Source organism: Colletotrichum jinshuiense, chromosome 2, assembly GCF_051148585.1.
Source record: "Colletotrichum jinshuiense chromosome 2, complete sequence".
Classification (NCBI taxonomy): domain Eukaryota; kingdom Fungi; phylum Ascomycota; class Sordariomycetes; order Glomerellales; family Glomerellaceae; genus Colletotrichum; species Colletotrichum jinshuiense.
In genome coordinates, this window is record NC_139309.1 from 5,530,901 (window position 1) to 5,546,271 (window position 15,371).

The following is a 15,371-nucleotide window of genomic DNA, read 5'->3' on the forward strand; positions in this document are numbered from 1 at the left end:
TCCTGCAAAATTCCATTTTGACACCGGTACGCAAAACAAGCACTCTTCCTCCTCCTGCGCCGCCGCCCGGGGTGGCAACATGGGCCCCTCCCCGCGGCCGACGGAAAACCCCCGTGCTGTGTATTAAAACAAGAACCTCGACCCGGCCAAAGCGGGCGAGGAGAAGCGGCCAACGAGCCCTGCGTTGCGAAGCCGTCAGGCCGTGGCGAGCCTGCTAGCCAAGCCAGACATTTGCTTTTGATCATTTTCCCCCTATTCGGTGCCGACGACCCTCCTTCAGTTGTTCACCTGCGGCGACTGCTGGAAGTCCGTGATGGACTCCAGCATGGCCAGGTTCTTCTCCTGCATGTCGCGGTCCATGTTGTGGATCTGGTTCGCGTTCACTCTAGCTCGTTGCAGCTGCCGTCCGTGTTAGCACCGCGTCGCTCTTCTTAGACGGGGGGAGCATCAAGCAGGGGGCGTTCGCACCACAGCGAGTGCCTCGGAGGAGTGGTCTTCTTCCTCACCTTCCGCGGGCTTGTCCGCTGCGCCGTCCGCCTCGTCGGCGTCGGCGAATCTGCTGGCCGAGAGGCCCTTGGGCTTGGCAACCGCCGCGTTGGCCTGTATCGCGTGTCAGTGACAACAATCTTCTGCGTGTGCTGGACCCAAACCCCGTACCTTGGCCTCGGCGATCTCGGCGTCCTTCACCTTGAGCTGCGCCTGCAGCTCCTCGACGCCCTTCTCCTTGTCCGTCAGAGTCTTCCTCAGACCCTCCACCTGCTCCTCCATGGCCCTGCGCTTGGCCTGCTCCTCCTCCACAATCTTGGTCATGGTGTCGTTGAGCTCCTCGTAGTCGGCCTTGTAGGTCTTGAGCTGCTTGTCGGCCTCGAGCCTCGAAGCCTCGAGCTCCTTCTGCGCGAGCAGCAGGTCCTCCTTGACGTCCTCAACCTCCTGCTTGGCCGCCGTGAGGCTGGTCTGCACGATCTTGAGCTCGTCCTCCAGTCCCTTCTTGACGTTGTTCAGCTGCTCTCTGAGGTTGTCCGCCTCCGCCGTGTCGGGCGTCTTGTTCTTGACGGCGTCGAGGGCCGCCTCGGCCTCGGCGCGCGCGAACTTCTCCGTGGAAATCATCGCGCCCAGCTCGCCGCACTCCTCCTCGAGCTTGGCCTTCTCCGTCTCGGCCTTGGCGACCGACTCCTTGGCCGCCGCCAGAGCAGCCTCGAGCCCGGACGCGTCGGTCAGGGTCTTGGCCTTCTCGGCCTCGGCCTTGGCGACCGACTCCTTGGCCGCCTTGAGCGCGGCCTCGAGCTCGGACGCGTCCGTCTGGATCTTGGTGATCTCCTTGGCGAGGGACTCGCTTCTGGCCTCGTACTGGCTCGTCAGCTCCTCCACGACCTTGGAGTGGGCCTTGTTGATCTCGTCAAGCTCGGCCTGGGCGCCCGAGGAGCTCTGCTTCTTCAGCGCCTCCAGCTGCTCGCCGTGCATGCCGATCAGCTTCTCGATCTCGGCCGAGTGCGTGTCGTCGAGGGCCCTCTTGGCCTCGGCGAGGGCGGCGGCGCCCGACGTCTCCGTCTCGCTGATGCGGGCCAACGCGTCGTCGAGCTGGGCCTTCAGCCCCGCGAGCTCCTCCGAGTGCGCGCTGTCGCCGGCCTGCTTGACGGATGCCAGCTCGGCCTGGTGCGACTCGAGCAGCTTCGCCTTGGCCTCCTCGAGCTCGGCCTGGTGCGCCGTGAACAGCTTCTCCTTGGCCTCCGCAAGCTCCGTCTCGTGGGCGGTGCGCAGCTTCTCCGCGGTGGACTCGAGCGCCTCCTTGTGCGCGGCGATCAGCTTCTCCTTGTCGCCGGCGCTCTCCGACAGGGCCTTCTCCTTCTCGCTTGCAATCTCGGCGAGCAACTTCTCCTTCTCGCCAGAGGTCTCCGCCTTGAGAGCGTCGACGATCTCGGCGTGGGATGCCTTGAGGGCCTCAATCTCCTTGGCCAGGCTGGCCTCGCTGTCGCCCTTGAGAATTTCAAGCTGCTTGGCGTGGCTGTCCTTCAGGCTCTGGAGCTCGGCGAGCTGGGCTTCCTTGTCGGCGGAGACGCCGCTCTTGGCGCCCTCCAGCTCCTCGGCGTGGCTGGCGCGGATGGCGTCCAGGGCCTTCTGGTGCTCGGCCTCCTTGGCCTCCAGGGCGGAGACGGCGGCGGCGAGCTCGGCCTTGGCCGCCTCCAGCGCCTGGGTGTGGCTCTCGGCGGTGTCGGTGTGGCTCTTGGACAGGTCGCCGTGCTGGGTCTCGAGCTCAGTGTGCTTGGCAGCGAGCTCAGTGTGCTTCGTCTCGAGCTCGCCGTGCTTGCTGGTGAGCTCATCGTGCTGGGTGGTGAGGTCGCCGTGCTTCGACTCCAGCTCGCCGTGCTTGGTCTTCAGCTCACCGTGCTCGGTCTCAAGCTCGGTGTGCTTGACGTCGAGGTCCTGGAACTTGCGCTTGAAGAAGGCGTCTCCCTTGAGCGACTCAATCTCCTCCTCGTAGTCCTTGGAGACCTGCTTCAGCTCGGCGTCGTGCTTCTTGACCTGGGCCGAGTGCTCGGCCTTGGCCTTCTCGAGGGCCTCGTCCTTGGCGGCGATCTCCTCCTTGATGCTGTCGATCTGCTTCTGGAAGTCGAGGGCCTCCTCCTTGGCCTGGGCGACGTCGGCCTGGGCGGCGGCAAGCTTGCTCTCGAGGTCGGCGACGCTGGCCTGGAGAGCGGCCAGCTCGGCCGTCTTGGCGTCGAGGTCGGCCTTTGCCTGCTCGGCAGCCTTCTCGGCCGCCTCGAGCTTGCTGTTGAGCTCGGCAATCTCGCTCTCGACGGCGGCGAGCTTCGTCTTGTGGGACTCGAGCTCGGCGCTGACCTTGCTCTCGTGCGCGGCCTCGAGCTCGCTCTGCGAAGACGTGAGGTCGTCAATCTTCTTCTGGAGCTCGGCGACGGCAGCCTCGTGGTCGCCCTTGAGCTTGGCGAGGGCCTCCTCCTGGTCGGCCGAGGCGGTGTTGCCCTGGCTGAGGTCCTCGGCGTGCTTGGCCTCGAGGGCCTCGACGGCGGACTTGTGCTGGTCGGCCAGGGAGGCCTGCAGCTCGTCGATCTTGGTGGCGTGCTCCTCGGTGGCCTTGCCCAGGGCGGCCTCGGCCTCCTTGAGCTTCTCCTCGTGCTCGGCTTGGAGAGTCTCGAGAGACTGCTTCAGCGAGGCAAGCTCGGCTTCGGCGGCCTCCTTGGCGGCGACAGCCTCCTTGTACTCGCTGTGCTGTTTCTCCAAGTCAGCATCGGTGGCCACAAGATGTTCGTTGGCCTCATCAACCTGGTTCTCGAGCTCAGTCTGCTTAGCTTTCAACTCGGTGACCTGGTTTTGGTGGGCCTTTTGGATTTTGCGGACGGCGTTCCTCACCTGGACGGCTTCCTTGTTCGTGGCATCGCCAAGCTCGGTGAGCTTGTCCCGCGACTGTTCGGCCTGGGTCTTGGCCTCGGCCAGCTGCGACTCCTTGTCGGCGAGCTGCGACTCCTTTTCGGCGAGCTGGGCCTTGAGCAGCTCGACCTCCTTGGCCAGGGCCTCGGAGGCGCCCGACGAGTCCGGGCGGATGGAGGTCCTGGGTCTCGGGGCGGCGGAGGAGGAGCCGGCGGAGGCGGTGGCGGTCGAGAGGCGCTTCTTAGCCTCGGCGACGGCGCCGGTGGCTCCCGTCCGCGAGCTGATGGAAGAGGGGCGGGGGGCGACCGAGTTCGGGGTCCGGGTGGTAGTGGTCGAGGGCCTGGGGGCGGCCGAGCTGCTCACGGAGCTGGCGGGTTTCCTCGCGGCGGCGGTGGCAGCGCCGGTGGTGGTGGTCGAGGCCCTCTTCTCCCTGCTCGGCGAGCCGACGGCGCTGCTGCCGCTGCTGCTGGGGATGGTAGAGATGCGGCGGACGGACCTCTTGGACTCGTCCTCGGAAGCGGACACGCTGGGCCGCGAGCGGTGGGTGGCGGTAGACGAGGTGCTCGCGGGCTTGCGGATGGTGCTGCCCGATGTGCTGGAGCTGCTACCCGGGGGGCGGGTGGGGGGCTTGGTCAGGCCGCCGGCGACGCGGGAGGTGGACGAGGTCGTCGCGGCAGGCTTGGCGGTGCTCGACGTCGTCGTCGAGGAGGAGCCGGGGCGGCGGACGGCCGAGGTGGTCCCCGAGCTTGAGCTGGGCTTCTTGAGGGAGGAAGCGGCCGAGGTGGTGGACTTGGTGCTCGGGGAGCGGGGAGCGGCCTTGGGCGCCTCGTCGTGCTGGACGACCTCGAAGCTACCGGCGTCGGACATTTTTGGTATAGATATCGCGGGACGACGGGCGGGTAAAGGGAAAAGGAGTGTCGTTGGGATTGTTCTATCGGCGCGGTGTCAGGTCAGCTGGGGTGGTTCGTTGGGAGGGTGAGTTCGGGTAGCTGCAGGAGCTTGGGGTGGTTGAGGGCGTAGGGGAGAACACGGGAAGAAGGGGGGACCGCGATATGGCAGGAGTCACAGCATATCCGATGGCACACTGGTCATGGGAAGCTGCATTGACTCCTCGGGATGCGACAATTGGGTTCCTGGAAGAGGGCAAAAATCGAGTCGGTGGGCTGGAGCTTACCTTGCGACACGTGGTGTGTTGTCTCGTCCTCCCTTTTTTTCTTTCTTTCTCGTTCTTCCTCTTAGCCTTTTTTTTTGTTTATCCTGTCTCCTTTGCGAAAGCTAAGCGCTCGCCGCGTGGGGGGAAAGCAACAGACAAACAATGGGGTAGGGAGACGGGGAGAGAGTGCAAGCGGCGCACGAAACGACGCAATGGGTCGTCGTATCTACAAAGATTGGAGCTCTGATCAGTTGGCAAAGAGCTGAACGGAAGAAGGGGGTAAGTTGGGAATGGGGGAGGTTGCGGGATAGAGGGAGAGAGAGGGAAGAGAGAGGTGAGGTGTCTAATTAGGTAAGGCACTGGCGAGGATAATAAAAAAAAATAAAACAAAATAAAAAAAAGTTGCTTCGACTCCAGCAGCAGCCCAGGTAGGTATCCATCCACAGAAAGACCCTCCACCCCCCCAGGTCCCTTGGGGATAAGGTGATGGATGGATGGCAGGGCATGGGATGGGGCGCTGCGGCGGCGGTTGGCATGGCACAGGCACAGCACAGCACAGGCGCTGCACTAAGCTTGCAGCACTGACACCCGACGATGCCAGCAGAACACTTTAGGCGAAGCCGGCTAGGAGCAAACAGACAGCCAACAGCGGCAGCGGCAGGTGCAGCAGCGCCGCGGCAGGTACAGGGGGTGGTAGCTCGCTGGCCCAGACGGCGCGCAGAGGGCGAATAGTGGAACCGAGATAGATCAGAAGGCGGTCCGGTGGGTACATGTAGATGTGACTTTTCTTCAGTGGTGGCCGTCGAGACGAGCGCATGTCAGGAACAGGCCACCTCCCAATGTCGTCCGCCATCAGTCGGCCTTATCCCGATTCTTCTTCTTCTTCTTCTTCTTCTTCTTCTTCTTCCCCCGTCCTCAAGACGAGGAAACATCAGTAGCAGCGGCAGCAGTGCATCCTGAAGCTTCCCCCCCCCCCCTCCCAGAGGTGAGCCAGCCCGTGGACAGTGCTGACAGCCGCCACCTCTTCGGTCCAGGAGCTCGGGCAATGGGTCCAATATGAGGGCTGTGATTTGCTGGCTGAACACGGGATCGTCCAATTGGCTTTTGGCCCAGGTTGCGGTACGTACCGTTACTCATCCCCCTTGGTATGTACTCACCTTTCCGGTACGTACCCACACTCCATTACATACACAGCAATGTCTCCGGCTCGGTACTCGGTACCTCCACGTTCCACGTTCCACACCACCTCGCCCGTCCAACTGGATCCAAGTCTGGAGGGTTCCCCGTTCCCCCCTCGCACCTCTCCATCTCTCTCGGCCTTGGGAAGCGCCTGTTCCAGCAGCTTTATGCAACACCACGATTGCCCGTTTCAATTCGTCCAGGAGCCCCTTTGTCGCGAGACGCCCGCGCGATCGACGCAGGTATGGCATTGACGGGTTGGGCCCCGATTCCGATTCAGCCCTTATTTACGGAGTACCCGTTGTCCAAGCCGAGCATCGCACATGCTTACAGGGAGGGAGGAGAGAGAGCGTGTAAGTACCAGAGAGAGCGAGCACCAGAGAGTAACAGAGACAAAGTGCCAGAGACAGAGTACCTATCCCTACCAGAGAGAAAGAGAGAGTACCAACTCGTCCTCTGGACCCTCCCCCGAAAGACAGGCACGGCGCCAAAGCTACCCGAAGCTATCGCCCGCCATCGACCTGTTCCTCCCGAGAGCCCCTGAACTAGGCCGACTAGCAATCCCTCCCTTCCCCCACCCCCAGCGACCCCCGCGACGTGCGCGTGTCTATTGCCTCGTCGGTTCCTGTGTCGTATTTCCCATGTCCCGTCGAGCTTCTCTCGCCGAGGAGATAACGAGAGAACAAAATGATTACGAGTCGCCAAAAGGGGGCGCGAGCGACGGACCACCAATTTATACGGAAATTGTCCTCAGGTAGCCAGCCCCAAAGGAGGCCCGCCCCTCAAGCCGCCCCTCCCCTTCCCCCGGTTGTTTTTCATCTGAATATGATATTCCCTCCATCAACCCCCAATCCATCAGATGGAAACCAATAGATAAAGGGGGGAGGAAGGGGAGAAAATGCTTTGACCTCGCGTCAAGGCCCATGCAGACTGAACTCCCCTTTGCAGACAGACTCTGGAAGAAAGGAAACCAACCGGCTCAGAAACACCACCTCCAAAGAAGGGGACCAAATCAGCCTCGTTTTTTCAACGTCGTTGTCGAAAGACAAGCACTTCGCCGCCCGCCTCTCAAAACAGGGGTCCATCCTGCTTCTTCAGCCGTTGCTGGGCACTCACTCACTCCCACCAAGGTTCCCTCGACCGCGACAGGACCCTTGCTTCGATTATGTTTTGTTTCCCCCTTACCCGTATCCGTACCTAAAATAACAAATAAATCAAATACACCCGTTTGTCTCCTCCTCCTCCTCCTCCTCCCGCCCCAATTCGCCGTCGCCGGTGATCATCGTGTCTTGCCTGCATCCTTCAAACATCCTTCATGCGGCGCCCAGAATGCCACATGAACCACAAACCGGCCACGCCCACGCCCGCGCCGGAGCCCAAATGATTTGATGCGTTGTCGCCATGTCACCGCAGCCCACTCCCGCCCGCGATGTGGCACCTCGCCGTTGGCCCGCCCCCCGATATGGGACACCGACACCACCTAACCAACCTGCCTACCTTTCCTACCTACCTGTACCTACCTGTCTTGCCTTGCCTTACCTTAGTCTACCTGCCCTACCTTACGTTGCCTTTGCCTGCGTCGACGCCCAGGGATGCCCGACCAGTGTCCTTCTTCTTCAGCGACGTGAGACCGTTCTCCCCCGCAAACCCGTCCATGCCCGAATGACCCCGATGCCAAAATGCGACGTGGTGCTGAAGCTGCGCGGGACGCGAACCGTCGTCCAAGTCCGATCGCTGTCTCGACATGACCTGGACTTTTCATCTCCCCTCCCGCGAAGGCCGTGGTCTCCGGCCCGCCCATGACTCGCTGCTCTCATCCTGACAACCCCCTAGTCCAGCTAATCTCCAGAAGCTCGTGGCACAGGTTAGAGGGGGATGGACAATTGCAAAAGTTGGGACAAGCCTCGATTGGAATTGATTGAGTCGCTACAATGCATATCCGGCAAAACGCCCATAAATGCTACCAGGAACTCGACACGACCGCAGCGGTCCGACACGTGGCGCGCGAGGAGAATAAAATATAAAACAAAATCACCACTTCATTTACACTTCCAACGTTATTGTTACATAAACCTAGATATAGCCATAATAGTCATTCTAATAGTCGTCGTCCGAATCCGTGTCCTCGTCTGGGACGAGAGCGCGGTATCTCCGGCTAGCGAGGTCCTCCTCGATGCCGCCCTCGCTCTCCGGGTCCACGTATCCCTCTCCTCCGAACAAGCTCAGGGCAACGGGGAGGAAGATGAGGGCGTGGGTGCCGGCGAAGATGACAAGAGCCAGCCAAACCCGGAAGTAGTAGATCTCAAAGATCTTGGACCTGGTAAACGCAAGGACGCATACTCCGAGGAGCTTGGTGATGGTGATGCCCGAGAAGACGGAGCTTCCCACGTTGACGAGGGCCGTCCAGGCCCGCGCGTCGCGACCGCGGAAGCGGTTCTTGGCACGCTCCATGACGGTGCGCGATGGGAACATGAAGGCCCTCGCAATGTGCGCGCAGAACTCCACACCAATGCCGACGCAAATGATCAGGTTGACGAGCGAGACCGCATTGAGCGAAACACCAAAGACTGCCATCGCCCCGATGATGTCAACGACAGTCATGCAGACGGTGACGGTGACGACCAGACCGGTCATGAGGGATCCCAAAAGAACCGATGTAATGACAAAGATGATGGCCACGGCCGAGCCGAGAAGGGTGGCCGTCAACGATACGATGCTGGCGTACTGGTCAAAGAAGATGTAGAAGAGACTGTATGGGAAGACGTCCACGCCCGTCGAGCGGGTAATGTCGGATGCGATTCTCCGCGCAGCCGCCATGGCGTTGATGAAGTCCTCCTGGCTACGCAGTGGGGTGTGCATGGTTCTGAAGTGGCTGGCGGGAATGGTGTCCTTCTCCGAGTCCACCACCACTGCCTGGCCGTACGAGGCTTGGCCACCCAGCGGGCAGTCATCGTTCGTGGGTGCCTTGAGGAACTTTTCGAGGTAGTGGATGAACTCGCCGTCCTGAGGCATGCCGGAGAGGGTGATGTTCCATGGCGGGTTGCGGTCGGCGAAGCATGCCTTGCCATTCTCCACGCAGCACGAATCGCCGAGGTCGGGGTTGAGCCACAGGAAGAAGTCGTCGATCCAGCTGGCGGCCGGCGACGAAATGTACGAGACGTCGGGTCTCTTTCTCTCTCCTTCCAGGATGTTGGCGAGGGAGAACTGGTCGCAGGTGGTGAATCTGGCGCAGATTTCACGCTGGTTCTTGCGCGCCGTCGCATTGAATCCCCTGGTGACAAAGTAAACGGGCGGGCCGGTCTCCATGTAGGCGTAAAGGTCATTGAAGTAGGGGATGAGATAGGAGCCATCCGGAATAGCAACACGCTGGTCGAGGCCGATCTGGACCTCGGGAATGAGAGCAATTCCGGCGGCAAAAACGCCGAGGAAGACGGCAACGATAATGGCCTTGGCCTGTCTTCCGAGGATGGCAGGGGCGTACGTCCGGCGGATGAACTGCTGCAGCCAGCTTTCCTCCGGCACCTCGTAGAATCGGGCATTGGCGTTTCCGTTGCTGCCGCTCAGATGGACCCGCGCGGCCTTGACTTGGATACAAGGGATACAGTCCGCCCGGTGGTCCTCCACGCGAATCTGGTTCATGGCCAAGACGGACACGAACAGTGTAATCTGAAGGACGGCGTTGATGAAGACGGCCCCGGCAGCATAGGCCGCAAAATTGCGAACTGCCGGCATGCCGACGAAGGCTCCGAGGGAAAACGCAACAGTCTCGGTCAGGGCAGACAGGAGAATGGACGGCCCCATGCGGCCCAGCGCCTTGGCGATGCGCTCCTCAACCATCTCATCGGGATGGCTGACGTTAACTCGCTCGAATTCGTGAACAATCAAAAAGATGTTGTCCACACCGACGGCAAGAACGATGAAAGGAATCACCTCGGCAATGATGAGTGTGGCCTTGAGTCCGAACCAGGAGAAGAGGCCGATGGAGGCGCTGATGGACATGAGGACAATCAAAATGCCAACAACACCAAGGGAGAACTTGGACTGGACCAGCGCAACGGCGGGGTTCCTAATCATGTCCCGAACCGACAGCGTGGTAGATCCGAGCGCCAGGGATGCGTAGATGAACATGATGATGTAGCTGATGACAACGATCTTGGCGTCGGTGTTGGTGGACTTGTTCAGCTCCTGCTCCAAGCTGATCTCGGTGGAGAAGGACAGCCGGAGGCCGCGTGCCTGGGCCTCTTGCTGAGCATCGAGAAGACGATCACGCAGTGCGGCCTCCCAATCCATGGCACGCTCCACGGCCGGGCTGCCTTCAGCGGCGTTTTGGACGACCCAGGTGACCGTGATTGCAGTGGCATTGACGGGGTCTTCTTTGTAACCGCCGAGGATCATGTTCGGTTCGAGAGGCAGACCAAAGTCGGGGCGGCACTCGACAGGAGACTTTGCGCACTGGCGCAGTTGGTCCTGCCAATCATCCCTGCCGACGAGGGATGGCTCGTTGTCGAAGTAGGCGGCAACGGACTGGACCACGCAAGAGGTGCCGGTAGGCTTCAAGCAAATGTCGTTGAGGGCGGCGCCATACTTGGGACCCTTCAGCTGCTTGACGCTCTTTTCGACGCCCATCCACCAGATCAGCGTGTCGTAGCTGAGGACAGGAGCGGGGCCGCCGGGCTGCTGGTCATTGACCAAGAAGACCTTCTCAGCACGGTAGAACGGGCCAAACTGGTCGTCGAAAAAGGCCTTTTCCTGCGCGGCAGGGGAGCTGGGGCTAACCCAGAGGCGCGCAGGGTCTTTTTCAATGTCGAACCTGACCCATCCGGCACTAAGAATGATGACGATGATGACGGTAACACCAATTGTGATGCCTTGGTATCGTGCCGCGGCGTGGCCAAGCTTGCTGAAAGCCGCGTCGCACCACGTGTTGATCTTGTAGTATCGTTGGGGCCTGTCGAACATGGCGCCGTTCTGGACCAGATCGCCTTCGTCTTCGTCATCGCTGGGAGAAGTGTCCTGCAGCAGCCTCAGCCGCTCGCTCTCTCTCCTGGCGCGGCGTCTCCACACGACATGACCGACGACGGCGGCGATGGCGGCGAATAGCAAGACGCTGTAGGTGAAGATGGCCGCAAACGAAAGACAAGGCAGGACGCCGACATGGCATTCGCCGGGTTTGGAGACGGCCGGGAGCTCTGGGCAGACCTCCGGGCAGTCGACGCAGGCGCAGCGGAAGTTGGGGTCCTCGTCATTGCACTTCTTCGGCTTGAGGTCGCGGGGCGACATGCCAGGCTCGCTGTACTTGGTGGGGAAGTTGATTTGGAAGGGCGACCCGATGACCTTCTCATCTCCCAAGAACTTGAGCAGCTGCGAGTAGTTCTTGGCGCCGCCTCCGATGAAGTCAATGGCCTTAGAGTTGGACGGGCCGAACTTGACCTCCTTGCAGCTGTCGAAGAAACCGGTTCCGTATTCCTCGGAGATCAGCTGGTCCAGCTCGGCCACCATGGTCTTCTTGTTCTTCTCCGCCGTCCTGGTGATGTTCAAGAAAAGCGACTGATCCGGAGAGCACGTGAAGGTGCAGAACAGGTTGAAGAAATTCTCCTTGCAAGCCGGGCAGGAGGAGATGATCTGGTTCGGGGTGCCGAGCTCGGAGGCGAGCGATTTGACCTAACGGGCGGCACGTCAGCAAGCTGCATTGGTGATGATGGTTCTTCTCGACGGATGGTACATACCTGGTCAGCATTGCAGCAGACTGGCCCAGAGTTCCATTTCGCTCCGCAGAGGTCGACGATCTGCTGCCGCAGCTTCTCGTCGGGCTCCTCGGCCAAGCCATTATCGGGGCAGGGCAGCTGCTTGCCAAAGAAGCTCTTGGAGCCGCAGTGGCCGCGCATCGCACATCGTCCGGCCTCGTGTTTTGGAGTAAACGGCTCTGCGGCCGTACTGCTCAGTCCAGCCAGCAGCAGGCCGCCGGCTCCGAGCAGCTTCCACCACGTCATTGTGGGTGTCGTCTTGCCGCTCAGCGGCAGTGTTTTGGGTTATTAATTATCGGGTGTCGCGCAAAATAGACGGCATGAACGGACAATATCGAAAGAGATGGGAGGACGCCGTCGCAGAGTAGCCAAATAGACGACGGAGGGGATGATGTATGATGGGGAGAGCGGAAGGCTGGTGGTTGTGGTGCGAGTGTGCGACACGATACCTCAGCAAGCTTCCTGGGAGCTCCGGTCGGTTGGGTTGGGGGCTCTGGCTGTCGGTCCAGGCGCGCGCACGCCTGCGACCGTTCCGCAGGCGCTGCGTCATCCAAGTGCAACAGTTAGTGTGTGTCAGTGGGGTAACTGCGACTCCCAGCGACATGCACTAGCACTACTCTGGACGGCTACAGAGAAACGCGCACGCTACGGCCACCACGGCACCCACCCGCCGGCTGTTGCTGCTTCCTGGCTGCAGGAGTGGAGACGTGCGTCGTTCCGGTTGAGCGCTGGGGGGCCCATTCCATTGGCGGGTAGATGCCCAGCCACTCGTGCCACTCCCGCTGTGGCCGCCCCCTCTTCTCTCCCCCAGAGATCAATGTCGTCACGACCAAACTCACGTGCACCTGTTCCCCGACCTGCCTAATGCGGAACAAGCGTGGTGATTCGCCTCCGGAGCCCAAGCCGGGATCCTTCCGGGGGATACCACCAGGCACTCCCGGCCATCCCAGCCCTGGTCAACGGTGAGTGTCGGTATGTCGGCCGAGGTCGGTGTGCATATGAATCAACTGTTAATGAACTGATGTTGCGGTTGGGACTGGATATTGGGCGGCACGATAAATGTCAGGCTCTTCCATCACTCCACATAGCTCTGGCCTAGATGAAGTTGTTTCATTCTCCACGATCCTCCATTTGGTTTCAAGGTCCCTATCTCTCTCTACCTGGCTGTTCTATCCATTTTCTCTCGGCTACTCCCATCTTTTTCGACCTTTTGGTTGTCTGTCCTGTCTTGTCAAGGATACTCAACCTTGAAAATTTGCACATGTCTGCAGGCTGTGAAACAAGCGAATGATTGCTTTAACATGTTGAAATATCTCTGGAAAAGAAAAAAACTTATCATGATTATTCCATTATTGTAGGTGTTCTATAAGCAGCATCTTAGTCCGAGTTTTTCCAAGGCCTTCCCAAACCCTCTTGAGTTATTCTCGGATTAATAGCGAATTTGAGCTGCCTATCGATGCAGAGTTTTTGATATACAGCTTTCCCGCTGGCTTGGAGTCTCCTTCGAAGTGGCCATCGTTTGGTATAACAAGCCCATCTCCTTTACTCCCTTCCTCCCAATTCCGGTAATCACTTCCCTTCAGAGTTCGGGCTGCCCCTTGCAACCGCGCAGTTTCCCAGTCGTACCAGCTCCGCCACAAACTCATCTACCTTATCCAGATATCCCTCATCCTGTACTGACGAGAGGCCCTTCGGCATTCGCCGGATGAGGTATGGGACTGACGCAATCAGTTGCAGGTCTTCGTCTACCTGAGGGTTGTGCGGATCGAGAAGAACGTTGCAGAATACTGTCAGGGCAGCAGACACGGGGTAGAACACAATCAACCTATCTCTACGTTAGTCGTCTTCAACCCATTTTCAAATAAAATCACGTCCACGCTTATATTTCCCAGTCGATATAATGCCAAGTAAGAAGAAAGAAAAGAAACTGGAGAAACAAGCGGAAAGGGGAAAAGAAGAAGAAAACGGGAAGAGAAAAGGGAACGGCCACGGAAATACACCGGAGTATAAAATTCAACTCACCAAAAAGCCTCCTCTGCGACAAAATTAATGACGGCGTGGAGATGGACAATAGTCATGCGACTTGCTTGCACCGAGATCGCGATGCTGGAGCTGATGCCCGTCAAGTCGCCCGGCTCGCCGCTCGCCCACGAAGAGCATCGTCCGCTGGCGCGGTGGATTGCGGCGAGCAGGTAGTGGTACTCGAACTGCTTGACATTTCTTTGCAGACTGACGTGCACATCGTCTGCCTGGTCGATCAGGAACGCCTTTTCGCCCTGAAACCCCAGGCTGGGCCGGCACGAAGGATCGAGGGACATCCGCCATCGCTCCAGTTCCTCGTCGAGCTCGCGGATGTTTTGGAGCAGCTCGACGTCCGTTTTCCGAAGCGCCGACGGCGAGTAGAGTGTCTTGGAGACCTTCGATTTGAGAATTGCCAACCGTAGGTCCCACAGGAGAAGCGGCTTGTGTCCTGTATCACTCCCATTGGGTGATCCGTTGCTACCTTCTGCTTCAGAAGGTGCTGCTCCCCGGCTGTCTTCGGGCAGGGTGAGATCGCAAAAGTCGTCATCGATAGTCGGGGGATTGCCAGTCCGAAGGGTTATGTACTTGTCAAGCGAGTATACCATCCAGAAGAGCTGACGCAAGTGCTTCTTCATCCTCTGAGTGTCTGTTCGTGCGCCATCAGTCTGCAGATCATCAGCTGTAGACAAGCGCTGTGAATGGGCACCGAGCGAGAACAGAACGCGACACGAGTATGCGTGGAGTGTCATGCCTCGGTCAATGTTTCCGGAGAGCAAATAGTGCAAAGACTACAGACAGTCAGATCAGCATAGCTCAAAGGGAAGACAATTGCGAAGAATTGGGGGAGCAATGCCAAGATGCGAAAGCGCGCGTTGGTTCTTACCAGCATAAATAAGGTCTGGAAGGTTACAAGGCTGGGCTCCAAGAAGATCTCCGGCACGAGGCTCTTGGCCTTCGCCGCGTATCTTTCACCATCCATCTGAGGTGGGAACAGCCAATTTGCCCCGCATTTGGATTTCAGAGACAAGAATGCAAAGAGGCAGGCCTTGGCTCCAACAGACTTTGAAGGTTGCTCGGTCGAGAGGGGCTCATATGCTGCGTCTAGGGTGTGCTGAAAAAGAACGGGGTCGATGATTGGGAAGCTGAGAGAGAAGCTAGACGAGCAATACGTCGAGACAAGATACTCCATTGTTTGCTTTGGCGGCAACTTCAGTTCTGCAATCGGGGTCGGGGAGTCGTCGGCAGGCACACGCGCGGGACCTCCGCACCGGTCTTGCCATGGAGGGCCAAGGGCGTAGAGCTTTTCGTAACAAGGCTCGGCTCCTGTGCGGAAACGAACCCAGCTGTACCCAGCCCCAGAGAAGAACGGGATACCATTAAAGGAGTCAACTTCTCCGGCTTGGTTGCTAGCAAAGTCAAGCTTGGCAAAGTGGACCCCCGACGATGGGGCTTGGGGGCTTGTGGCTTCACTCTGCGAGGAAGCGCCGACAGTGTCCGTTGCTGCAGAGAATTTCGTTAATCTGAGTTCCGCCCAAATTGAGAATCAATATATAGAGTTACTTTACCTGTGCCGGATTCGGTTAAGAGGGTGCCTTCTTGGGGTTTGTGGGACTCGGATTGTGATTTGTCGAGGGCTATCTTTTTTCTAGCAGCATGTAGTGCAAGCTCAACGCGCTCTATACGCTTCATGAGGTCGCTACTAGAGGCATGACTGTGTAGTATTAGTGATCCTGATATTTGACGCATGCAAATGCTGCATATAGGCCCTTACCGCGCCTTTATCTTCTGCGTGCCTTTGGAAGCTCGGGGATAGGTGCATCGCAAGCCACGATGATGGCACCAGCTGCAATACGGCTGGGCTCCATCGCAAAAGATCTACTCAAGAACGT

At 59.2% G+C, this 15,371-nt stretch overlaps 3 protein-coding genes across 3 annotated transcripts; all 3 read right to left on the minus strand.

Annotated features, from left to right (window-relative positions):
* Window positions 1-276: 276 nt before the first annotated feature.
* Window positions 277-4,251, minus strand: EsH8_II_001448 (uncharacterized protein; the record flags this gene model as incomplete). The annotated part of the gene is made up of 4 exons (XM_083264746.1): window positions 277-399; window positions 469-600; window positions 658-3,225; window positions 3,367-4,251. The coding sequence occupies 4 exons, from the start codon at window positions 4,249-4,251 to the stop codon at window positions 277-279; spliced, it is 3,708 nt and encodes a 1,235-aa protein (XP_083122068.1).
* A 3,562-nt stretch (window positions 4,252-7,813) lies between these two features.
* On the minus strand, window positions 7,814-11,706 carry EsH8_II_001449 (sphingolipid transporter; the record flags this gene model as incomplete). Its single annotated transcript, XM_083264747.1, has 2 exons — window positions 7,814-11,377; window positions 11,443-11,706. The coding sequence occupies 2 exons, from the start codon at window positions 11,704-11,706 to the stop codon at window positions 7,814-7,816; spliced, it is 3,828 nt and encodes a 1,275-aa protein (XP_083122069.1).
* Window positions 11,707-13,029: 1,323 nt separating this feature from the next.
* On the minus strand, window positions 13,030-15,171 carry EsH8_II_001450 (fungal specific transcription factor domain-containing protein; the record flags this gene model as incomplete). The annotated part of the gene is made up of 4 exons (XM_083264748.1): window positions 13,030-13,285; window positions 13,483-14,270; window positions 14,366-14,982; window positions 15,048-15,171. 4 exons carry the CDS (start codon window positions 15,169-15,171, stop codon window positions 13,030-13,032), a joined length of 1,785 nt encoding a protein of 594 aa, XP_083122070.1.
* Between the last annotated feature and the right edge of the window lie 200 nt (window positions 15,172-15,371).